The 26,103-nt window shown below is 43.2% G+C and overlaps 1 protein-coding gene across 4 annotated transcripts in view; it reads right to left on the bottom strand.

The window, feature by feature from the left end:
- HPS3 (HPS3 biogenesis of lysosomal organelles complex 2 subunit 1) overlaps positions 1-5,919 on the bottom strand; it is an 86,422-nt gene extending 80,503 nt beyond the window's left edge. For all 4 annotated transcript variants that reach the window (XR_011074279.1, XM_068546077.1, XM_068546078.1 and 1 more), the window contains exon 1: positions 5,578-5,919. Coding sequence is in view for 3 of the 4 variants with exons in the window: in XM_068546077.1 (XP_068402178.1) it covers positions 5,578-5,794 (217 nt within the window). In the remaining variant the exon portion in view is untranslated. The remainder of the gene's footprint in view (positions 1-5,577) is intronic.
- Between the last annotated feature and the right edge of the window lie 20,184 nt (positions 5,920-26,103).

Genomic DNA, 26,103 nt, shown 5'->3' with positions numbered 1-26,103 from the left:
CTCAGGAATGGGAGAAAATCTTTGCAAAGGAAGCAACTGACCAAGGATTAATCTCCAAAATATACAAGCAGCTCATGCAGCTCAATATCACAAAAAGAAACAACCCAATCCAAAAATGGGCAGAAGACCTAAATAGACATTTCTCCAAAGAAGATATACAGATTGCCAACAAACACATGAAAGGATGCTCAACATCACTAATCATTAGAGAAATGCAACTCAAAACTACAATGAGGGGGGACTTCCCTGGTGGTGCAGTGGTTAAGAATCCGCCTGCCAATGCAGGGTACATGGGTTCAATCCCTGGCCCAGGAAGATCCCACATGCTGCAGAGCAGCTAAGCCCATGAGCCACAACTATTGAGCCTGCGCTCTGGAGCCGGCGAGCCACAACTACTGAGCCTGCATGCCTAGAGCCCGTGCTCCACAACAAGAGAAGCCACTGCAACGTAGAGTAGCCCCTGCTCACAGCAACTAGAGAAAGCTCACGCACAGCAAGGAAGACCCACTACAGCCAAACATAAATAAATAAAATAAATCAATTTATTAAAAAAAAAAAAACTACGATGAGGTATCACCTCACACTGGTTAGAATGGCCATCATCAAAAAATCTACAAACAATAAATGCTGGAGAGGGTGTGGCAAAAAGGGAACGTAAATTGGTTGGGAATGTAAATTGATTCAGTCACTATGGAGAACAGTATGGAGGTTCCTTAAAAAACTAAAAATAGAACTACCATATGACCCAGCCATCCCACTACTGGGCATATACCCTGAGAAAACTACAATTCAAAAACAGTCATGTACCACAATGTTCACTGCAGCACTATATACAATAGCCAGGACATGGAAGCAACCTAAGTGTCCATCAACAGATGAATGGATAAAGAAGATGTGGCACATATATACAATGGAATATTATTCAGCCATAAAAAGAAACAAAATTGAGTTATTTGTAGTGAGGTGGATGGATCTAGAGTCTGTCATATAGAGTGAAGTAAGTCAGAAAGAGAAAAACAAATACCATATGCTAACACATATATATGGAATCTAAAAAAAATGGTTCTGATGAACCTAGGGGCAGGACAGGAATAAAGACACAGAGGTAGAGAATGGACTTGAGGACATGGGGAGGGGGAAGGGTAAGCTGGGACGAAGTGAGAGAGTAGCACTGACATATACACACTACCAAATGTAAAATAGATAGCTAGTGGGAAGCAGCAGCATAGCACAGGGAGATTACCTTGGTGCTTTGTGACCACTTAGAGGGGTGGGATAGGGAGGGTGGGAGGGAGACGCAAAAGGGTAATATGTATGCATATAGCTGATCCACTTTGTTATACAGCAGAAACTAACACAGTATTGTAAAGCAATTATACTCCAATAACGATGTTAAAAAAAAAAAAGAATAAAACAGAAAACTAGGACTGAACACTGCTATAAATCAGAAGTAGTGCCTCGAGTACACAGACTCTGACAACCAACATTCCACTTTGTCTCTCTGAATTCATAAATTGAATCATACAATATTTGTCTTTTTGTGTCAGGCTTATTTCACTTAGCAAAATGTCTTCAAGGTTCATTTGTGTTGTGGCTTGTGTCTGAATTTCATCCCTTTTTAAGGCTGTATGGATATCGTACATTTTATTTATCTGTCAATGAACATTTGGGCTGCTTCCACCTCTTGGCTCTAGTGAAAAATGCTATGAACACTGGTGTACGAATATCTGCACAAGTCCCTGCTTTCAATTATTCTGTGTATATACCCAGAAGTGAAACTGCTGGATCATATGGTAATTCTATGAATTTTTTGAGGAACCATCATACTGTTTTCTACAGCAGCTCTATCACTTTACACTCCTACCACCAATGCACAAGGGTTCCAATTTCTCCACATCCTCATCAACACTTGTTATTTTCTATTTGTTTTGATAATGGCCAACCTAATGGGTATGAAGTGGTATCTCATTGTGGTTTTGATTTGCATTTCCATGATGATTAGTGATGCTGAGCATCTTTTCATGTGCTGGTTGGCCACCTGGAGAAACGTCTATTCAAATCCTTGGCCCACTTTTGAATTGGGTTGTTTTGCTGTTGAGTTATAGGAGTTCTTTATATATTCTGAATATTAATCCCTTATCGAGTGTATGCTTTGCAAATATTTTCTCCCATTCTGTGGATTGCCTTTTCAATCTGTTGATAGTGTCCTTTGATGCACAAAACTTTTTAATTTTGATGACATCCAATTTTTCTATTTTTTCTCTTGTCAGTGCTTTGGTGTCATATTCAAGTTACTAAATGAATTTTAAAACTAAGAATATTTGTTTAGTTATAATAAAAGCTTTTTATCGTATGTCTATAAATATATGCTTATTTCATTGGTAAAGTCTATATATCAACTGTTTTATATATAATTTGCAAACTATAGATAGTGCCTATCCTGTCTTGTATTAATATGTTTTCAAATTAATAACTTGTTTTATAAATGATGAACTAGAACTTGCTGTGTCTACCTGGTAAGCCTTTTGAACAGAGCTTTAGAGTTCTCTCAGTTAATCCTCACAACTCTTCAAGACATTATCCCTTTCTCCATTTTATAGATCAGGAATCTGAGACTCAGATAAGCTGAGTAACCTGCCTAAGGCAACACAGCCAACAAACGGATGGCACTGGGGTTTAAACCTTGATCTAGTTGGCTCAAAAGCCAATGTTCATTCCACGCTGTCTCTCAAAATGTTCGAAAGGAAATATAAGTCTAGAGGATTCTGTGGAGGTTATAGCCCTTTATAAGAGAAAGGAATTAAACTTTTTAAGGTATTATGTGCCCAGGGCTTTATTTTACTTATTTTACAACAGCCTGTCTTCATTAAGTAAATCAAGAAATCATTCTTATATTTATCCTTAAGCTGAGAGTCATTGATTTTTTAAAAAAATAAGTAAACTTTTCCTTTTATGCAGCAAGATCATAAACCTGGTTAACACTAATACCAGATTAAGGAAAAGGCTGCACTCCTATGAAAAAATGGATAACAGAAGGCAGAAATAACATACAATGTATGAAAATATGTTTTATGACTTTAAAAAAATTGAGGGAGGGTAGGGCTTGGGGGGAGATAATAGACATTCCAGGGCTCTTTAATGCACTTGTGCTAAAGGACAGGCAATGAGGGCCATGAGGTCTTGTCCTCTCTGCCTCACCACCTCCAGACACCCCATAAGCAAGTGTCCAGCACCAGGGCTCCCCACACAGCACTCAACCCTGGCCACCAGGTCTTTCTCCCTCGAGAGCGAGTTCTCACATCTCCTCTTCCTCCCTTCGCACACAAAACCTATATTAAATTTCCATTACTGATGATGATATTTAGGGCCCATCCTTCAAATTTTTGACCTACATTCTAATACCCCCAAAATTTATGAAAGAAGACTGGCATCCTGATAATTAGAAATGGAAAAAAAAAAAAAACTGAAAATGTTTTCTGTTTGGATAAGAGACCTGCAAAGCATTTACAGTAAATATAAATCCCTGATCAAGATTCACTTTGTTTTTGACAGGGTGGGGGCTGGAGGAGACCCTGGGCTTAGAGCAGGAATCCCCATGTCCACGTTACTGTGAGTGAAAGGACAGAGACCAAAAAGAAAAAGCTGAGAAGTGTAAGACGAGTTATCTGGATATCAGCATAGCTAGGAGTCCGCTACCTGTGGATTGATAGAAGCTGTACCCAGGCATTAAGTTCAAGCTGAAAGTTACCCTTGAGCTATCTGACATGCTAATGCCATACCACAGGACTCCTGAAGTTTTTTAAGACAGCCAACTGAATTACAAAAATATCTTTGTTTTTCAAGGCTTCAGTACCATACTACTCACTGCCTACAGGAGCCAGTAAGGCTCTAGGTCAGTGATTCTCAATCCTGACTAAACACCAGACTCACCCAATGCTGGGCCACACCCCAGGAAACTGACACTTTCTCTGAGGTTGTGGTTCAGGAATTGGGTTTTTTAAAATTCCCCCAGGTGATTCTTATACACAAGTAGCGGAATCAAAGGATTCCCCAGAATCACCACTACTGACAGGCAAGAAAGCTAGAGGTTTACATAATGCCTGCCACTTCCAATTCTAGATTAAATGTCCATTTGGAAGACAAATGGTACAAATCATGTAAACAGTGTCTGTCTGTCTCTCCCTCACGAGCAGACACACACATACTAATGTTGAAACTGGTGAGTTTGCCACTCAGCAGAGCTTTGAAGATGAGAACTCCTAGGTCTAAAAAGGAGGTGGGATGGGGAAAACTACTAATACTGTGAAATGATTAGGAGAATAATATCATAAAAAATACCAAAATCAGAATCTTCTGCTGAAAGAGAACTTACAGATCTAATAAGTGGTTTTCAAACTGTTCTATGGGCCTGCAGGCCCCTATTGATGTCTTCACTAATCAAAAAGAAAAAATAATAACAGTGTAGTAAGTTGCTCATAAAGAAAGACATCCAGTGTTTGGAGCTAAGTGTTTCTCCTATTATCAGTATGAATAACGATGACGGTAAACAGTAGGGCTTTTCATTTTTTTAAATATATATCTTTACTTGACAAAATGAACAGTCAGATACTGTGTATGGTAGCCCCACAATTCTTTGCTGATCCACAAAATTCCAATGTCTGGAAGTCACTGATCTAGCATTCAAATTACTTTTTTTTTTTTTAAACAGAAACTGAGACCCAAAAGTTTCTATAAACTCACACCTAATCAGTTGCAGACAGAGTAGCGATTAGGCAGAGATCTCCAATCCTCCAGGTTCATGTTCTCCACTTTATTAGTAAAGTACCTCAACCAAAGGCTTTTCCACCCTAAATACTGCAATTTACACTTTTACACCCCTCTTGAAAAGCAGGATTCAAATTTTAAGTGTATTATCAGGCGGTTAAAAGAATCCTATGGGGAATTCTTCTGTAATCTTAAGAAGTACCTATATTTAAATGTTGGATTTTTCTAAAATAGGGATACACCTAAACAGTACCCCCTTGGCACTGCTTCACGTTTCTGGTGGAAAAAGAGTACTGGATGCTGTTACCCTGTTTGGGGAAAAAGGGGTCTAAGACCTGAGTTCTATTTATACAGATTTTAAAATCGGCATGTAATGCGAGCTTTCAAAAATCGACAAGAAGTAGATAAAGGACTGGCCATGAGTTGGCATAACTGTTGAAGATGGGAGTAACTGGGGGTTCAGGATACTATTCTCCCTACTTTTGTGTGTACTTGTTTTCTATACTAAAAGAAGTTTATTTGGTTTGAAGTGTCTGGGTTGAGTGGAATCCAGCCACCCAACCAACGGACTTCCCGGCGAGGACGCCAGAAAAGCAGGAACAATCAGCGTCCCCCGCCCACCAAAGGCGGGCTCTAACCTGTGGTTGCCAGGACAACCGCACAGCGCACACCTTCCATCAGCCGCCAGACCAGGCAAGACTGTCCGGCAAGCACGAAGTACTTCCCCATCCAGAGCTATAGGCGTCGCTCGGTCCTCTACGAAGGAGGCCCCAGTCCGGGGCCCAAGCGCCCCCTAACCTCACCGCTACTCACCGGCCTCACTGTAGGCCAGGCGCAGCACCCTGCCCAGCGTGGAAAAGGCACACCTCGGCTGGCATAGCTCCTGGCCGGCGACTGCGAACACCTCCACCTTGCAACCGGCCGCCACGAACAGCGCATCGCGTCCCCCGCCGCAGAAGCGCTCAGGCTCCAACTTGCAGGGCACCACCTGCTGCGACCCGAACGGGTGCAGATTGTACAATTGCACCATCGCAGCAACCTGCTGCGGGCCGCCCGGCAGTGCCCGCTCCGGCCAGCCCGCCCCGCGGGGTACCCGGAGACCCCCTCGCGGGACGCGGAGGCTGGACCACTTCCGCGAGCGATTGAGCTGAGCGGAGTCACGTGAGTGCCAGGAGGCCCGCTAGCGGCTCGGATTCTTAAAGAGACCGCTACCGGGCGAGGGTGGAGCCGGAGGCGAGGTCGCGCCCGCCCCGCCCGGCCACCGCGGCGCCCCGCGGGCCCTTAGTTCTTTGGCCTTGGACCAGGCCGCTCAGTGCTGACCACGCCTCCGCGCCCAGGAGTTGCTGGGCACAGGGGTCACTGTGTCCTTCCCTTCGTCTTTTCACGTTACTGATTTGGGCCAGGCGAGATGTTTAGACCCTTGAGTACATTTAAACACTTGATCATCTGTGTATTGTACCATTTTGTACTTGTTTCAGCCTGTGAGCTTCTGGAGAACAGGGCTGCAAAAACCGAAGTGGAGGGACTTCCCTGGTGGTCCAGTGGGTAAGACTCCGTGCTCCCAATGCAGGCGGCCCGGGTTCCATCCCTGGTCAGGAACTAGATCCCACATGCATGCCACAACTAAGACCCAATGCACCGTACATAAATAAATATTTTTTAAAAAACCAAAAAACTGAAGTGGAGTGCACACAGCTCATCTCCAGGCTAAACACACTGAAGAGTTGCTCAAAAGTACTGAAAATTTCAGAATTGTTTAGTTGGAAAGAGCAACGCCTAGAACATGCTTGGCAAAAAAAAATTTGCTGAAGAATTGTGGATGTCATCTAATGAACTCCAAATATTTGAGAAGATTAGTCCGAGCCCCAGAGGATAGATGCACTAGGGGTGAAATCCACTGGTTCTCACTCCAGTGCTCCTACAACTCTCCTCTAATCTGTATTCTGTACCTATTCCTGACATCTCAATGTGGAGCTCCTGGTTGCAAATTCCAATTAAAAAAAAAAAAAAACAGATTTAGATGAAGCGGGTATTGGAGCTACTCTTTCCAATTCATCCAGAAAAAAATGTAAGTACAGTATGGATTGAGGGATGCTGTCTTCCTTTTGGCATGCAGGGAGAGAACTGAAAAGAGAAAGCAAAATTTCCTTTCGTCACCCTCATGAGCTCTTTCTTCTAAGAATTTACAGATTAGGTGCGATTGGATTGAAGTCAATTAAACTCTACCTCCATTTCCTAAACCCTCTAGATCAGGGGTCCCCTATCCCCAGGCTGCAGACCGGTACTGGTCCCCGACCTGTCAGGAACCAGGCCGCACAGCAGGAGGTGGGTGGCGGGCAAGCGAACGAAGCTTCATCTGCTGCCCCCCATCGCTCCCATTACCGCCTGAACCATCCCCCCCAACTCAGTCCGTGGAAAAATTGTCTTCCACGAAACCGGTCCCTGGTGCCAAAAAGGTTGGGGACCGCTGCTCTAGATGAATAAAGTTACCCTAAGTAATATCCTCTCCTTCACCCAACCAATAGGGATTCTCTGGGAGACAACAGTTCACCAAACTCAGTGAGGCCAAGAAGTGGATAAGGAGGTTGCTCTGGTCAGCCCCAGCTGGGGCCGAAAACTCATAGAAGGCTCCTATTGAAAACAACCAGCCTAACACAGCCCGCAACTCATTCTCTTAGATACGACACTCATGAATACCCCCGTCTCCACCAATACCTGCCTTATGACCCTCTTTTGATTAATTTTCTGCTTCAAGCCTGAAAATGACAATTTCAGTACTAAATTAAAATTTCAAGACTAAAATTACAATTTTACTGTAATTTCACCTACATTAAAAATGTCTATTTTGGAGAAAGAAGTGAGATTTGCTCAAAGCCTGGAACACCAGTCCCTTCTAGAGATAGCCACTTCTCCCTTACACCTGCACCTGGCTCATCTAAGATTCTTAGGGACTAGACATGCCAGCCATGCCAGTCAAGGGAAGGTGGGGAATGTGCCTGGTTTCCGTGTTTGTCCATAGCTGTAAACAGGAGCTGTCTATTCCTGTTACAAATGCAGGGGCAGCAGTGGGCGTGTCATCATTTCCTTACGGGAAGCTACGTTAGTCTGCTAGGGCAGTCATAACAGAATACCACAGAATAGATGGCTTAAAAAACAAACTTTTTTTTTCACAGTTCTGGAGGCTTGAAGTCCAAGATCAAGGTGTCTGCAGTTCTGGTTTCTCCTAAGGTCTCTCTCCTTAGCTTGCAGATGGCCACTGTCTTAATCCACTTGGGCTGCGATAAGAAAATACCACCAACTGGGCAGCTTATAACAACAGAAATTTCTCACAGTCTGGAGGCTGGGAAGTCCGAGATCAAGGTGCACAGAATAGCTGGGTGAGGGTCCTCTTCAGGTTTGCAGACTGCTTACTTCTTGCTCTGTACTCATTTGCTGGAAAGGGCTAGGGACTCTGTGGGATCTCTTTCATAAAAGTACTAATCTCAGGAATTCTCTGGTGGTCCAGTGGTTGTTTTATCCATACAATGAAAATACTACTCAGCAGTGAAAAGGAATGAACTCTTGATAAATACAGCAACATGGATAGATCTCAAAATAATTATGCTGAGTGAAAGAAGCCAGACAAAAATAGCACTTACTATTATGTATATAAATGATTCTATTTATATGAAATTCCAGAAAATACAAGCTAATCTATAGTAACAGACAGCAGTGGTTGCCTGGGTCTGAGTGGGGTGCAGGGATGTGAGGGAGAGATTACAAAGGAGCACAAGTAAACTTTTGGAAATGATGGATATGCTCATTATCTTGATTTTGGTAATGGGTTTATGGGTGTTTACATATGTCATAACTTATCAGATTGTATATTTTGAATATGTGGAATTCTTTTAAAGACCACAAGACATATAATGGCTAAGAGACTTACCCCAAATCATACTGCTACTTAGAGGCAAAGTAAAGATCATTGTATGAACCTCAATTACGTAGTAGGTACTTCATAAATGTTTCTTCAAACATTCAAAATAAGAATGATGGGGCAATATAGGGGTAAGGTATTAAGAGGTACAAACTATTAGGTATAAAATAAGCTACAAGGGTATACTGCACAGCAGGGGGAATATAGCCAATATTTTATAATAACTATAAATGGAGTATAACTTTTAAAAATTGTGAATCACTATACTATAAACCTGTAACTTATAATATAGTACATCAACTATACTTCAATTTAAAAAAAAAGAGAGAGTATCACCTTCATACTCAAAGCATTTTAATGGTTTCCCATGATATTCAGATTAACACTAAAATTTCTTAGCTCGGCCTGAAAGACCCTACATTATCGGTCCAACCTCATTATCTCTCTTCAACCCCATTTCCTACCACTCTCTTTCACTGCACCCTGCACACAGATGCCCTCTCTCTGTGCCCTGAATGTCCCCTGCTCATTCTCACCTCAGGATCTTAGCACTTACTGTTCACTGTGCCTAGAACTTATTCCCAGGCCTTCCCATGACTTACTGCCTTGCTTCTTTTTAGGTCCTTCCTAATATTACTTCCCTGACAGTCCATGTAACATACCTTCCACCCCAGATTTCTGGTATTATCACCTCACCCTATCTTACTTTTCTCATTCTTATTTACCTTTTATCACTATCTAGCATCATATTATACATATATATAATATGTATTATACAAACATGTTTGCTTTTTGTCTTTCTCCTTCACTAGAAAAGAAGCAAATTGGGAGTAGGACTTTATCTTCTTCACAACTATATTCCCAACACCTAGAATATTGCCTGACATACATTAGGTGCTTGATAAGTATTTGGTGAATGAATGAGCTTGGACCCAGTTGAATGGGACCCTTATGGTCTCATAGTTATTTAATGTCTCACTGCCTCAGTTTCCTCATTTTCTACCATAAAGAGTTGTTGAGAGGATTAAATGAGATAATTCATTTAAAGCATTTAGCACTGTGCTCGGCATATGGCAGGTGGCTCACACATTCCTTTATTCTTTTATATGTTGGTATCTTAACTGCTATTTCTATGATATTTCTGTGACCAAGACTCTTTCCCCCAATTTAGGCAGTAGGAACCAGGAAATTATATACTCACCGCCCTCAGGGAAAGGATGACAGAGCAGAACCAGAGAATCTAATTCATGTCTTTTAAGTTTTAGAAGTTTAGATGGATTTATAGGACAAAAAGATTTGGGAAATTATGCCATCAGGTGGGACCAGTTGCCTCCCAAACCATTGACTGTTCAAAGTGTGCTAAATTGAGGTGAGAGAGGGAGAGTTTGAGGGAAGCAAAGGAGTTAAAAGCAGGTATGTGTCCCTGAGAAGGGGTCCTGGCTCTGCCCAAACCCAGCCTCCCCACCATCACACAAGAGGGGCCCAGGGGACGATGAAATAAAAAAAAACTCTAAAGAATCCAAGAGGTGAGGACCAGAAGACAACAACAAAAGCAAAATAAAGAGCTGGCAGGCAGAGATGCCAAATGCCCTGCAGAAGCGGTACTGAGGTGAGGATAGACAGACAGTGGGCTCTGAGCAGCCTCATGCCTCCCTGTGTACCCCAGGGCAGCCAAGGAGAGTGGGGAGGTGGGGAGGGCCATACTCAGCCCCTTTGGTTTCCCACAGTCCTAGACTGGAGGGGAAGGAAATAAGGAAGGAAACAACGTGAAGAAAGCCTTGCTGTCACAGGCAGAAGACTGACTATGGAAAATCAATTGAGAAGACAAACATCTCAGCAGAGGCCAGCCTAGAGGCCATATAGACCCGCTTTTCTTCTTTATGGGTTTGCTGAAAGCAAGAGCAATAATCACAACTGAAACTCTACAGACATATTATCTTAATAGAACCCTTGTTATTAATAGGAATTTTAGAGGCCTCAAGCAGAAGTGGGTTCCGGCTGTGGAGATCTTGGAAGACTGCCAGGGACTCACTGGGCACCCCTCACCTCCACTGATGGTCTGGCACTTAGACCCCAGAATGTGCAAAGCTAGGGCATTCAGAGGCTGGCACTTGGACAATAAGGTGACTCAAAGATCTTAAACTCTAACTCAAGTAAATCTTACTACTTTTACTGTTTAGGTCAGTTTGATGACTTCTACAGAAATGGAGAGTTTCTCTCAAAATCACACCATGCCCATATCATTGATCAACCCTGTGCTACAATACGTCCTTGTTGTTTATCTATTTTATATATAGTAGTGTGTCTCTGTTAATCCCAAATTCCAAACTTATCCCTCCCCCTTTTCTCCTTTGGTAACCATAAATTTGTTTTCTATATCTGTGAGTCTCTTTCTGTTTTGTAAATAAGTTCATTTGTATCATATTTTAAATTCCACATATAAGTGATATATGAGATTTGTCTCTCTCTGTCTGATTTACTTCACTTAGTGCGATAATCTCCAGGTCCATCCATGTTGCTGCAAATGGCATTATTTCATTCCTTTTTATGGCTGGGTAATATTTCATTATATTGTGTGTTTGTGTGTGTGTGTGTGTGTGTATATATATACCACATCTTCTTTATCCATGCATCTGTTTTTTTTTTGTTTTTTTTTTTAATTTTATTTACTTATTTATTTATTTATGGCTGTGTTGGGTCTTCGTTTCTGTGCGAGAGCTTTCTCTAGTTGCGGTGAGTGGGGGCCACTCTTCATCGCGGTGCGCGGGCCTCTCACTATCGCGGCCTCTCTTGTTGCGGATCACAGCTCCAGACGCGCAGGCTCAGCAATTGTGGCTCACGGGCCTAGTCGCTCCGCGGCATGTGGGATCCTCCCAGACCAGGGCTCGAACCCGTGTCCCCTGCATTGACAGGCAGATTCTCAACCACTGTGCCACCAGGGAAGCCCCATGCATCTGTTGATGGACATTTAGCTTGCTTCCATGTCTTGGCTATTGTAAGTAGTGCTGCTATGAAGATTGGGGTGCATGTATCTTTTGAATTAGAGTTTTCATCTTTTCCGGATATATGCCCAGGAGTGGGATTGCTGGATCATATGGTACATCTATTTTTAGATTTTTAAGGAACCTCCATATTGTTCTCCATAGTGGCTGCACCAGTTTACATTCCTACCAACAGTGTAGGAGGGTTTCCTTTTCTCCACACCCTCTCCAGCATTTATGATTGTAGACTTTTGATTGATGGCCACTCTGACAGGTATTAGGTGGTACCTCACTGTAGTTTTGATTTGCATTTCTCCAATTAGTGATGTTGAGCATCTTTTCACAGGCATCAGTATCTTTTTTTAAAAAATTAATTTATTTATTTATGGCTGTGTTGGGTCTTCGTTTCTGTGCAAGGGCTTTCTCTAGTTGCGGCGAGTGGGGGCCACTCTTCATCGCGGTGCGCGGGCCTCTCACTAGAGCGGCCTCTCTTGTTGTGGAGCACAGGCTCCAGACGCACAGCCTCAGTAGTTGTGGCTCACGGACCTAGTTGCTCCGCGGCATGTGGGATCCTCCCAGACCAGGGCTTGAACCTGTGTCCCACTGCATTGGCAGGCAGATTCTCAACCACTGCGCCACTAGGGAAGCCCAGGCATCAGTATCTTTTAAAGATTCCGTTTGCAACAAAGTTTGGGAACCACTGTCTTAACAGACTCCTTTTCCTTTTGTGTTTAGGGTGCTGTATAAATCAAAGCCTTTACCTGGGACATTGTTTCATTTTTCTAAGTAATGTGTATTAAACTATTGAAGTACCAGGGCTGTCTTCAAATTGTGAACTGCGTAACTGCTTTTCAGACAAATAGTCAATGGTGACCTCTGGTGGTGTGATGAGAACCTAAAATAAAAATCTAATTTTGTCCCTGTGGGAATGCTGTTAACACAGGGAAAAGGTGTCAGTGACCAGTCTCCACTACTCCATGCCCCTCTGCCACATACACATATTATCCAGAAGGGGAAACGGACCTAGAGAGTAAGTTGACCAAGATCACACAAGAATCACTGATAGCTGTGGAACTGAAACTTGACTGGTCCGCCAACTTCCCCTTCCTCTCAAGGGCATCCTCCCTCAGAGTGGTCTCATCTTCACAACTTCCCAGTATGAGCACCACCTGTGTGCATCAATAGTTTCCAAGTTCTATTTCTAGCTCCTAAGCATGACCTTGATTCCTGCAAATGCCAAACACAGTCAAATAACTGATCTGAGCCCGAAGTGCCTGGAGAGGAGTGATGATCTCTCTCTTCTATGCCTACGGTTTTGATTTCTCCTGTGGGGTAGAAGACAAAGGTTGTACTGTTGGCAAGGGAAGTCTGACAGACTGGGCCTTCTGGTTAAGGATAACCATTTTACAAATGGAGAGAATAAGGCTCAACGTAATGTATTGCCTAGACCATCCATCTCAACACATCCCATTCTCTCTCTCTTGAATCCAAGAGGCTTCATATCAGGTGGGGAAACTGAGGCCCAAGTACAGAACTGTCCTCTCCAGGCAGGCTGCTGAAAACGCCTGGCTAATCTAATCTCTCATTAGAGCCCCAGCTCTAATGAGACCCTAGAGGTGTGACATTCTCACTATGAGGTAATATGGAGTGATGCTGAGGTAAGTACAAGGGCAAAGTATGGGGTCGTAGCGTCTGAAGGAAGAAGCTAGTATATCCGTAGAGGCTGAAGCTTTAGGGACTGGAGGGTGGGGGTAGGGTGGATCCTTGCACCCACACTGGCAGAGTTGAGTCCCTGAAGCAGAAATGGAGTGGAATTTGTGACTGAAGAGCAAGTGCAAGGGAGAAGGGGAATCTGGGGCCCCATTCAGGTAGCTTCCTTGGAGACTGAGAACAGCCAGCAGCGCCACTGCTTCTACCTCTCCTGCTGCAACAGATGCCCAGTGGCCACCAAGGCATGATACCCAGGGCACTGGGACCCTTGGGAACCAATAAAACCTTTCAGGCCAGCGTGAGTTGGAGAAAAACCCCAGGTCTTCTACCCATGCCTCCGCCAGGCACCAGGCAGCTTCAGGCGCAGCTGTGGCAATCCCCACCTCTTGTACTCCTTCTCCCATCTCCGTTTCCCGGACCTTCTAATACACCATGACCTAACGAACTTTCAACTCTGAGCGAAACCCTGCGGGGAAGTCCGAGAAATATAACTCTGGATGAAGAAGATGCACTCCCAGAGGATTCTGGGAACAGTAGTTTTCGGGCTCTGGTTAGCCTGCCCAACTCCTGCGAGTCACTGCACTTTGGAGCCTGGTGTTTGATCTCGCTGGCCGTAGGCGGTGAGGTCGTCCCCTGAGGCTTGGATTGGTGCAGCCTGAAGGCAAGCCGGTGGGCATGCGCGGCTCTTGCTCCTCCCTCTGCCTCTTAACAGAGGCCCTATCTGACCTTCCTACAGGTTAGGATTTAGTCCTTCCAAAGCTCACAATCTGGAAAGAGCTAACAGGCAAACTGACCAAACCGTGTAAGTCAAAGAGCACGCGTTTTAATTGCTGTTTTAATTGCTGCGTTGGGCGGAAGCATGTGGGTGGGGAAGGTTTCCTTGGGCGATTGAGGTTCTACCTGAAACCTGAAGGCCCGATCGGCAAGAACTCGGCAAGGCATGTGGCCATATTAACACAAGTTCGTGTGTCCCACGCACAGTGAGGCCAAACAAATTGAAACGTCGTAGTGTGGAGCAGAGAAAGGTTTATTGCAAGGCCAGGCAAGGAGGAGAGGTGGCTCAGGCCCTGAAAAGCCTCCCCGAAGGGTTTCGGCAAAGCATTTTAAAGGCCAGGAGAGGGGTGGGTGGTCGCAGGGCACGTGATCAGCTTGTGCACAGTTCTCTGATTGGCTGATGGTGAGGCAGCAGGGTGGTGTCACAGGGGTTAACATTATCAGTGCTTAGGCTCCAGGAGGCCTGGGGATCTGTGCTCTTGGTCATCAAGTAGTTCTTCCATTCGGTGGCGGTGGTGGGGTTTCACGTCTGCAAAACCACTCAGGAAATGTGCATCAAATACTATTATCTAGGCTTTTTAGAGAGGAGCCACAGCAGAGGATACCGGGGAAGGCCTGTCCCGGGAAAGCCCCATAGGGTCCTGCTCCGTTACAGCCAGGGCCAAGGTCCTTGGTGGAGGAATCGCCCAGAGGGCCAAAGAACAGAGCGGAAGTGATCAACAGAACGTCACCATTTTGTAGGGAGAGAGATGAAGGTAAGGGGGGGCGGGGGGGAGAAGGACCACGTAAAGCAGAATTGAGCAACTTGACTGTTATCCCCAGGGCAGCGTGGAGACATTAGAGCTATAAGTAGAGACCTTACCTGCTCTGAATCGGATATTAGAAAAACCGGGCACCACTGTGAAGCCTATTGGAGGGGTTGAAGTTGGAGTCAGGAATGCATGGGAAGAAATGATAATGGTCTGGGCTAGAGTAGGAGCAATGGAGATAGATAGATGATATTATGGCAATGAGATATATGTAGAAGATGGGCTAGAAAAAGAATGGTTATTGATGTATGGGGGATGATGGATTCCTTTGGGCCGTCGTGGGGTATCAAGGTGCCAGTTTCATGATAGGGAAATTCACACACGTGTACCAGAACATTCTTATACATAGATATCCTTATTTATAAGTAATCTCATTGTAAAAGTAAACTTAAAGGAGATTCCTAGCCATTTGTACAACATGTGTATGTGGACTCACAATTTTCCTGATAAACAGACATAACATTTACACAAATGCACATGTTGTGTTAAACAGGGAGGACACAAAAACTCAAACTTATGTCCCTTTCTGGGATCTAAGCTCCTCACCCCTCCCCTTACACACAGCAGGGTCTATTCCTTTTCACCATGTGCTGGTTTTTTTTGTTTTTTGTTTTTTTAGAAACTTGGCTTTAGCCTCACGTGCTTCTCTCTTTTTTTAAAAAATTTATTTGGCTGCATCGGGTCTCAGTTGCGGCGCCCAGGATCTTTGTTGCGGCCCGTGGGATCTTTTGCTGCAGCGCACGGGCTTCTCTCTAGTTGTGGTGCAGGCTCCAGAGCACGCAGGCTCAGTAGTTGCGGCACGCAGGCTCAGTAGTTGCGGCACGCAGGTTCCAGAGCGCACAGACTCAGTAGCTGCAGCGCACAGGCTTAGTTGCCCTGAGGCATGTGGGATCTTAGTTCCCCAATCAGGGATTGAACCCACGTTCCCTGCATTGGAAGGTGGATTCTTAACCACTGGACCGCCAGGGAAGTCCCTCACCGTGTGCTCTTGAGCAAGTCATTTAACCTCTCTTGGTTTAGCTTCCAAAAGGCAACTGCTTAGGGAGTGACTTTGTAAGGAGGATGTGACACTTTAAACATGACTCTTAAATACTAAAGGATTTCTAGTGTGTCTGTCCATGGATGATGGCACCTGGAGATAAGAGATGCCTCCTTAGAAGAGAGGAACCCAGTATGACAGTTTAAGGAGAAGTGGAAAGAAGGGTTGAGATAACACATCTTTCAAGATTTGGAAATGCAAGTATGGTGGTGAGGTGGGGATGCGGGAGATCAGGATTTATTTGTGTTGATTTAACCAGATGGAGGTTATGGTGAAGAAGTTAACAAACACAGCTTCCATCTAACCACAGAACTGTCAGCATACATATTTGGGGTGGAGGTGGGGGACAAACTGGGAAATGACAGGGAAACCAAAAAGTTGTTTTCTTCTCATGCTCTCCCAGAGGCAGGCTGGGGCCACAGACAATGCCAGGCTGAGCCAGGGCAGGTAAGGGCCTTCCCTGTTAGGCAGATTCTTGTTGGCCAGGCCGAGGAGAGGCTCCACAGGGCTTGTAACACAGGTCCTTGGCAGGAGGAAGATAGAAGGGACCTAGTTTACCCACAGGGACAGAGAAGTGAAAACTAGGCTAATGGTTTTATTCCCATCAGAAGTACAGAAGAGTACAGAGGAGACCTCAAGTTGAGCAGAGAGCGGGGGACTTCCATTTCAGAAGAAGCCCTAAGTCTCCATCCCCCTCTAGACTGGTTCCCAGATGTGAGGTAACTGAAGGGGGCCTATAGCAGGGCAAACCTTAGCCTATTGGCTTGGAGGAGATGGTGGTAGAGGGATGGTTTTTCTCTAGGGATTGTATGAGGTTTTTAAGTTCCTGAGGGATTTCCACACCTGGAGAAATCTTCCCAAATAGAGGCGGCCTTTGTTACTGTTTGTTTCTCAGACCTATCAATGGGTCCAAGCTGCTTCCTTACAAGTATCGGCGGTGTCAGGGAAAGGACAGATAGAGGCTGCATTGGGCAATGGAGGGAGAGGGGGTTGTCATTCAGCAGAACCTCCCATATAGCTAACACTTGGGAGGCCCTTATGGCCCCAGGACGTTTATTCTTCTAAACTGTTCTTCTTCCCAATGACTGATCAATAGGGCAGCCCAGTCTATTTTCCTGTGACAAGCAGATGGGAATTGAATCAGTGTGACGGTACAATGACCTCCACACATAAACTAGATTGTCAGCTACTTAACACCACCAGTGTCTAGTAGAAGGCTCTGTCACATAGGAGGTGACCAATAAATATTTTTCAAATTACTAAATGAAAAATTGAATACAAACAGTAGTCAGTGCTGTCCTAGCTAATGCAATAAAATAGAGAGGCCTGAGGGGGAAATTAAGATATGTTCTCGCCTGGAGAGAAGAGACCTCTCTAATTTTGACAAATCCTAGAAGAATTATACTTTAACCATCCATTATGCCTCTGACTTAATATTTTTTGAATAGGCTAAGTGTAGCCCTTATTTCTTATAGCATGTATTCTCAGGTTTTCCTACCTCCAGCTTCAGGAGATAAAAATACAGTAACATTCAATGCCTATTTTAAGAGTTGTATAAATTTTCATTTGGAAGACAAGTGGAATGAACTTTAGATCTAAATTCCAAAAACCACCTCACAACTTCCTCTACCCAAAAGATAATGTGAAACTTTTAAGTCTGAACACTAACCACTAATTACGCAGGGATCTTCTATTCAAAATTTCCATGTTACATGGACCGCTTTGAGGAACACTTTGAGGAGGACTAAAAATGCCCCCAAGAAACTTAAAAGCATCAGTAGCACCTCCATAAAAACTACAGAATGAGCGGAAAGCTGACTGTAGTTGGTCTATGCAAGAAATGTACAAATTCTAAGTGCCAAAGCCTAAGGAATGGCAGAAGGAGGACAAGGAAAGAAGGATATGAATTGGGAGACTAATTGGTTATGGGATGAGAAGGAGATGTGATTTATCTCAAAGGTTCTCTGGTGAAGGAGACCTCCCTTGCTCTCCTCTAGACATGTAACTTTTGTCAAGGTTGTCAGATTTGTATGACTATTTTCTTTAAAAGTAAAAATATAGGTGTATTTTGTATAAAAGTAGAGAAAAAGATCTGATTGGAAGCAGGAGTGATTTGGATAAATTATCTGAGATATCTAAAAAAAAGTTTTGGATAAGTTTCTGAGAAGTTTTTAGGGGTTACCAATTATCTTCTTTCAATTGTATTAATGTAAGCATCTATAAGAGAAAGCATCTTTTATGTAGAATCGAGTCTGGTTTTTAAGTGATTTCATTAATTATATCAAGTGCAGGGAAAGTTAATTTACTTCATGGATTCAATCAACAAAATTACTGAGCACCTAGACTGTCTTCTAGGTACTGCAGGATATAAACTGTGAACAACATAAGGTCCTTTTTTTGGCGGAGCTTATCTAGGGAAAGGAGACAGGAAGTAATCAAGAAAACGAACAGGGTAATTCCAGTTAGTTGTAAGTTCTATGAAGATGATATAGCAGGATAATGTGATAGAGTAAGGGCAAGCAAACTATGGCCTGCTGTCCATTTTGTAAATAAAGTTTTATTGGGACACAGCCACTCCCATTCATTTAAGTACTGTCCATGGTTGCTTTTCTTTTACTGCAGCAGAGTTGTGTAGACAAAGCTGAACATATTTATTCGCTAGCCTTTTACAGAAAAAGTTTGCTAACCCCTGGGACAGAGGGTAAGTGAGCAATGAGTATTTTAGTCATTAGTACTCATTTAGTCAAGGAAGGCCTTTCTGAGGAGGTGGGGTTTTTTTTTCTTTTAATTAATTAATTTATTTATTTTGGCTGTGTTGGGTCTTCGTTTCTGTGCGAGGGCTTTCTCTAGTTGTGGCAAGCGGGGGCCACTCTTCATCGCGGTGCGCAGGCCTCTCACTATCGCGGCCTCTCTTGTTGCGGAGCACAGGCCCCAGACGCGCAGGCTCAGTAATTGTGGCTCACGGGCTTAGTTGCTCCGCGGCATGTGGGATCTTCCCAGATCAGGGCTCGAACCCGTGTCCCCTGCATTGGCAGGCAGATTCTCAACCACTGCGTCACCAGGGAAGCCCAGGAGGTGGCTTTTGAGCTGAGACCTGAAACATGAGAAAGAGCCCAGCATGGAAAGGTCTGAGGGTCCACACAAAGGGAATAGGAATTTCAGAAGCCTGGAGGCCTGAACAATCTTGGAGGCCTGAACAAGCTTGGAAGTACCTATGCCATAAAAACAGAAAGAGGGCCGGTATTCCTAGAACATCGGGAGTCCAGGGAAATGTGGAATGAAATGAGATAAAAAAAGAGAGAGGCAGGGCTAGATACTAATGTACTGTGGAAGAATTTGGATTTCATTTTAAGGCAAAGATAATTTATTGGACCATTTTTAGCAGGAGGATGATATGATATAATTTACATTATAAAAAGATCTCTCTGGCTGCTGAATGAAGAATGGAACTAGGAGTAGGGTTAGATGAGGAAAACAAAAGGTAGGAAGGAGTTCATTCAGACCATGGCAATATTGCAGTTCAGGTGAGAAAACATAGTGGTTTGGATAGGGTGATAATAGAGAATTAGGTACATTTGTGTTATATTTTGGAGATAGATCTAATAGGAGGGATAAAATGTGTGGTGTGAGAGCAAGAGAAGATTCAAGGATGAGTACAAGTTTTTTTACATGCTGTTTACTGAAATGGGGGAAACCAGAAGAATAAGCACGTTGAGGAAGGGGAGAGGTGGAACTAATAGTCCTGTTTCAGGTAATTCCCTGGCGGACTAGTGGTTAGGACTCTGTGCTCTCACTGCTGAAGGCCTGGGTTCAATCCCCGGTCGGGGAACTAAGATCCCACAAGCCGCCTGTTGCGACCAAAAAAAAAAATAGAGTCCTGTGTCAGGTCTGTAAATTTAAGATGTCTGTTACATATGAGTCTGGAGCTCATAGAAGAAGCTGCGGTTAGAGATACACATTTGGGAGTGATCAGCATACAGATAGAATTTAAAGTCATGTGTAGGTGGTAGTGGTTCTTAACTGAGAATAATTTTGTCCCCCAGGGATAACTTTGAAGCCAGCATGAGGAAAAAAGCAAAGTGAAACGGCTTGAAAATTTACCTCATGTGTGATTCAGCCTAAGAACAGTCACTACTCCCACCTGAAATTTTTACCTTATTTTTATAAACTGTTAATTTCTCAAGTACTTTCTCAAATACCTGTAGGTTAAGAAAAACAATTATGTGTCTTTAGCTAAGTTTAGTCTGTAGTGTGATGCCACTTATGAATTCCTTTTTTTTTTTTTTTTGGCATTTTTTAGAAACTTTTAATTTTCGTGTGCTTTTAATCTCTTTGTGTATATTTTCAATTATTAGATTAAATTGTGTAATCTGGGGGAAAACATTACACTAGTCTGGGAATCAGGAAATGAGGATTTAGATTATAGGCCTTTTGGGATAATTAATCCTCAGTGATGATGAAGAAAAATGTGTAATTTTGTTGTGTTTGTTTTGGGACTTCCAACCACCTCAAGGATAGAAATCTAAAACAGTAATATGTGTAATTCTTCCCTTCCTCTTTGAATGGGAATATTGGTAAATAGGTAGCTATTTATATATTATGTAATCCTACTAGGATAACAACATCCTAGTTATGCAGTTGTATTACAGTAAGATTTTTAGTCTGATGTGGACTATTATTTTTTTGTTTGCATGGTGTTTAATGTAAGGAGTGGAAGAAGGGTGAGGTGGCAAGGGAGCTAGTAGCAAAAGAAAAGGTTATTTTTAGGCCAGGACATCTTTTTTGGGGTGGGGTAGGGTGGGTAGGGTAGGGAACAGCAAGGGTTTTATCATGCAGATTGCCTCTTCTTCCTCTGGGGGATTGAGAGGTCCCAAGTGACAGATTACTTTACTGGTGCTTGACCAGAAAATTCCAGATGGGTGGATTAAGATGACATTTCTGGGAGAGGTTGAAACTGCCATTAGATCAGGTATTAAAACTAAGTTTGGTATCATGGGCTTTTAGCATGAGTGACACCATTTTTGGATTACGTTTTTCTTTTTAACAGTCCAGAGTGGTGCTTTCCTGAAGCTGAGACAAAGATCCTGGGCACGAGGCAAAGGAGGGGACAGATCCCAGGCAGGCCTAATTCTGCGGCAACTCTGGTCTTCAGACACGTAGGAGCACAAAGTGAGCCAAGGCCCTAAAGGAGGAGGAAACAGTTATCTCCTGGGAAAGGCCTCTGTTATCTGGAACACCACAGATTTCTCAGAGTGGGAGTTGGGAATCAGAGTGTCTTCTGGTTCTTGATGAAACATTTCAGCCTGTTTCAAGGACTTGCACCTCGGAAAACGACTGGCTTCTGGAAACAGTGTTATTCTGGTATTTAGGAACAACTTGCTGATGAGCACCAGGAGATCAGCCACAATCAACTATATTCCTTGTTAAGTGCTGGAAGACTCATTAGATAATCACTCTATTACAACAATAATAGTAATAATAAGGGCATTTATTGAGTGCTTACTTCAAGGCAGGCACTAGATATTCATTACATTATTTAATTAATAATTTACTTGGCATTCATTTTACATTACTTCCTCTACCCCATCAGCTGTTGTTCTACCCATGAATCTGCCCCCAAATCTGTAGCAGTCCTGATTAAGTGTAAGAAAATTCAGTTGTAAATAACTAAGTCACAGAAGATTTTATTTTCTATCATTTCCTCTGCCTTGTTTTATTTTAAAAAATGGTTCAGAAATATTATTGTACCAATGTTAATTTCCTGATTTTGATCATTGTACTGTGATTATGTATGTTAAAATTAATGGGGTAAGAGATATGAGGTAACTTTTTGTACTAATTTTGCAACCTTTCTATAAGTCTAAAATGAATTAAAACAAAGTTGAAAAACTATAATTTTTTTTTTTTTTAATTTTTTAATTTATTATTTATTTATTATTTTTATTTTTGGCTGTGTTGGGTCTTCGTTTCTGTGCGAGGGCTTTCTCCAGTTGCGGCGAGTGGGGGCCACTCTTCATCGCGGTGCGCGGGCCTCTCACTATCGCGGCCTCTCTTGTTGCGGAGCAGAGGCTCCAGATGCTCAGGCTCAGTAGTTGTGGCTCACGGGCCCAGTTACTCTGCGGCATGTGGGATCTTCCCAGACCAGGGCTCGAACCCGTGTCCCCTGCATTGGCAGGCAGATTCTCAACCACTGCGCCACCAGGGAAGCCGAAAAACTATAATTTCTTTACGACATTTAGTTTGTATCTTTTATTATTTTCTTGCAGCAAAAAAGCAATACATGTTAAATACAGAGAATATTTTACATTCATATAAGCAAAAAGAAGAAAATGTAAATCCCCTTATCAACCAGCTAGAGGTATCTGCTATAAATATCTAGATTTAAATTCATTGAGATATGTGTGTGTGTATATGGATGTATAGCATGTATTAATTTCAATTACTGACTGTTTGCAAGGACAAAACTTGATAATTTTTTATTGAACTTAATTTGTCTTAATCTTTCAGTTTGCCTAAAGGGAGGTAACTTAATTTAGCCACTTCCAGGTAGTTAAGTCATTTTAAGACTTAAAGTCAATTAAATTCAGGTTTCACATTCAGTCTCCTTTCTCTAACCCCCTAGGGGGCTTATGTTTGGACTTCATTCATCTTCTGTGGCCACCCACTGCTGGTATAACTCATCCCACCTCATCTTTAGGCACCAGCCTGCTGCTTCTGCTTGCTAGAACCGTGATCCTGGAGACTCACCAGAGACTCCAGTAGGATTTGCAGGACGGCCTTTGGGCCCCTTAACAGAATCACGTCATTAGCCTTTATTCCTTTTCTGCCCTGGCACACTTCTGATCTCTGAGGCTTTCTCTAAGATCTGCAGAATCTTGAGGCTACTCTCTGGAAAATGAGTCACAGTTTCCTTTTCTCATAGGATCTCCAGGAACTTTGCTAGGCTATCATCCCTCGTTCTGTGGCACTTGGCCCAGGCCTCCCAGGCCCTTTCCCTAAGATTCACTTAGAGATTTTCTCTGAACTCTCCTACGTCATTCCCCAAAATTCTCCTCTTCCATTGAACTTTGTCTCTATCTCCTTTTGGGTGAATGAAGTGAAAAAATAGCAAGTTCTTACAACATATATTCTTCCAGAATCTATTAGTTATGACATAAACTTGGAAGTTTTTGTATTGAAGCCAGGCTTTTGGAAAGTCAGACTCAAGTTATTTTCTTTGCCAAGGGCTTCAAAATTCTATTTTTGTTAACAAACTATTAACATTTTTTGAGACAATTGTGAAAATTGGACTGTGAACTAGTTATTAGAAGACATCAAGGATTGATTATTAATTTTGTTGGGTGTGAGAATGGCCTTATGGTTATGTATGTGAAGGCCATTATAGGCAGGGTGGGTTGGGAAGTGACAGGAGTGGCAAGTAGGAGACGGATTATAAAAAGCCATACGTGCCATTCTTTTGTGTTTTTTAAATTTTTTAATTTTATTTTATTATCTTTTATTTTTTTGGCCATGCTGCGAGGCATGTGGGATCTTAGTTCCCTGAGCAGGGATCGAACGTGTGCCCCCTGCAGTGGAAGCATGGAGTCTTAACCACTGGACTGCCAGGGAAGTCCCCATGCCATTCTTTTGATTGCATACTCACAGCATCAAACAGGGGAATGACATGTTTAATTTGCATAAAGGGGGGTAGAGGACGAGAAAGCATGCTTATGACTAGGAGTTGGGTGGCTGGCTGGAGGAATTTTTTATTCCTTCCCCTCCCTCAGCTCCCATATCCAAATCCATCAGTAAACCCTTTTGGTCGTGTTAGCTTCATCACCTCCCCGTTCCAAGCTATCATCATCTCTTACCTGGACACAATCGTTTTCTAATTATCAACTAACCAGTTTCTCCATTTCTGTTCTTTTCCCTATAATCCATTCTCACAGAGCTGACAGAGTGCATTTTTTTAAAGCCTAATCTAGATTGTCATTCTCCTGCTTAAAACATTTAATGGATTTCTATTGCATTGAACATAAAATACAAACTCTACCACAGACCATAAATTTCTATGTAATCTGGCCCTTATCTTCCTCACTATCCTCTTTGTGACACTCTCCTCCTTACACATCAGTCCAACACACAAGCCACTTTACAGTTCCCATTCTCTTTTTTCCAGTTACAAATGTTCATTTTTCAGAAAACATTTTCCCATCTGAATTCATAACTGTTGTAGCATTTTAATCAAACTAGTACAAATTGCACTTTTTAAAAACTAAAAATAATAAACAATTAAATGAAAGTATTCAAGTTTAAGTTCAGCTGCTAGATCTGAGATGTAAAATAGTGACAATACGGACAAAAATGTTGACTTTAAATAACAAATTTTTACTTCATTCAATCCACATTCTTTAACCATGGGATAGTCATTATTCATAGGTTTCAAGTCTTGAAAGGGTCAGGTTTACCTGATAGGTATTGCCAGATTTGAAATTTATCTTTCAGTCTGACGACCATAACTTCTTTATTAACTGTACACACAAAACATTTTCAATTTGGGCATTTTCTGGCATATTTTTCAAGAACTTATTTAGATCTGGCACATTCAAAATTGAACTATACTGCCATTTGCCTCATAATACTTCCAGAAGAAAGTAAAATAACTAAAATAGGGCTTCCCTGGTGGTGCAGTGGTTAAGAATCCACCTGCCAATGCAGGGGACACGGGTTCGAGCCCTGGTCTGGGAAGATACCACATGCTGCAGAGCAACTAAGCCCACACGCCACAACTACTGAGCCTGCACTCTAGAGAGAGCCCGTGTGCAGCATCAAAGACCCAACGCAGCCAAAAATAAATAAATAAATTTATTTAAAAAATAACTAAAATAATTTGAAATGCCACTCCCTTCATCTTCCTTCTGTTTAGTGAGATGAAGTAATAAGTTGCTGCAAATTCTATTTCTCATTCTACTGCAGGTTCATATTTACAGATCGAATAGTTAAGATAATGAACAAATGCCTCCTGAAAAACTGTTTCATTGACCATCTCTCTTACTCTGCTGATGGAAGTGTGAAATGGACCACTCTTTGAAGGGCAAGGGTCAATACTAATCACTTTCTCAAATACATTTCATCTTTGATCCTGCACATCTCTTGACAGTTACACCTAGCACTAAGCACAGGTCAGGGCCACCACCAGCTTCTTACCCCGGTGCTGTTGCTGCACCAGGTATTATACAAGGCTCCCAAGGCATAGAGGCCAGCCCTGCCAGCACCTTGGCTGCAACCGGCTCACTGGCCCACCCACTCAAAGCTGAATTCTCCTAAGTCTCCTCAGATTCTCAAAAGCCGTCCACGGAGCACTTGGGAGCGACCCCTACAGTTCCCCGAGGAAAACCAGCTTCTTCCCACCCTGCAGGGACAGCCACATACCCTCAGGGGGGGGTGCTGGGCCACTTCCAGCAGCCACCAACAAGGTTCTTGTGCTCTCATCACCTTTTATGGCTTTCCTCTAGTAGAAATGAAAATTTAACCAAAAAAAAAAAGGTGGGGGGTGGTGGGAGAGGGAGAGATGGAGAGATGGAGGGGGAACGCCATAAATCTAAATTGCAATTAAGCTCTCTGTACCCTGTGTGGCTCATTGATTCGCTCGTGGGGCTTAAAATGCATATTTTGAGGGCAACTACCCGGATTCACCGCAGATAAACGAAGGAAAGGAGCTTACGCAGTGGAAGACACTACTACATGTCACATAAGATCAAGGGAAAATTAGAGGCAGGATGGTGGTAGGACCTGAAGAATGGGGCCGAGGCTTAGGGCCTGAGGGAAACAGCGCAAAGGAGAGGCGTCGCCCTTTCTTTGAGACCGGGAATCGAACAGGAACGTGTACACCCTGAGCACTGCAGCCGAGCTCCTCGAACCGCGTGGCTTTCCCTCGCCCCTGCCTTGGGGGCGGGGAAGAACCCGGATGGAACCGCCCCTGCAGCCGGGACCCCCTCCTCCCGTCTTTGAATCGCTGAGCGGGGCGGAGTTGCTCACCCTTCTGTGCTCTGCTTGGTTGGTCTCCGTAGGCCCCTCCTCGGGATTGGACGTTCCGGGTGCCAGTCACAAAGCGTCGCTGGCCTCTCACAT

The sequence above is a fragment of the Eschrichtius robustus genome, chromosome 6, assembly GCF_028021215.1.
Source record: "Eschrichtius robustus isolate mEscRob2 chromosome 6, mEscRob2.pri, whole genome shotgun sequence".
Lineage (NCBI taxonomy): Eukaryota > Metazoa > Chordata > Mammalia > Artiodactyla > Eschrichtiidae > Eschrichtius > Eschrichtius robustus.
The sequence above is the reverse complement of the archived record's forward strand: the minus strand, read 5'-3'. Positions and strand labels throughout refer to the sequence as shown.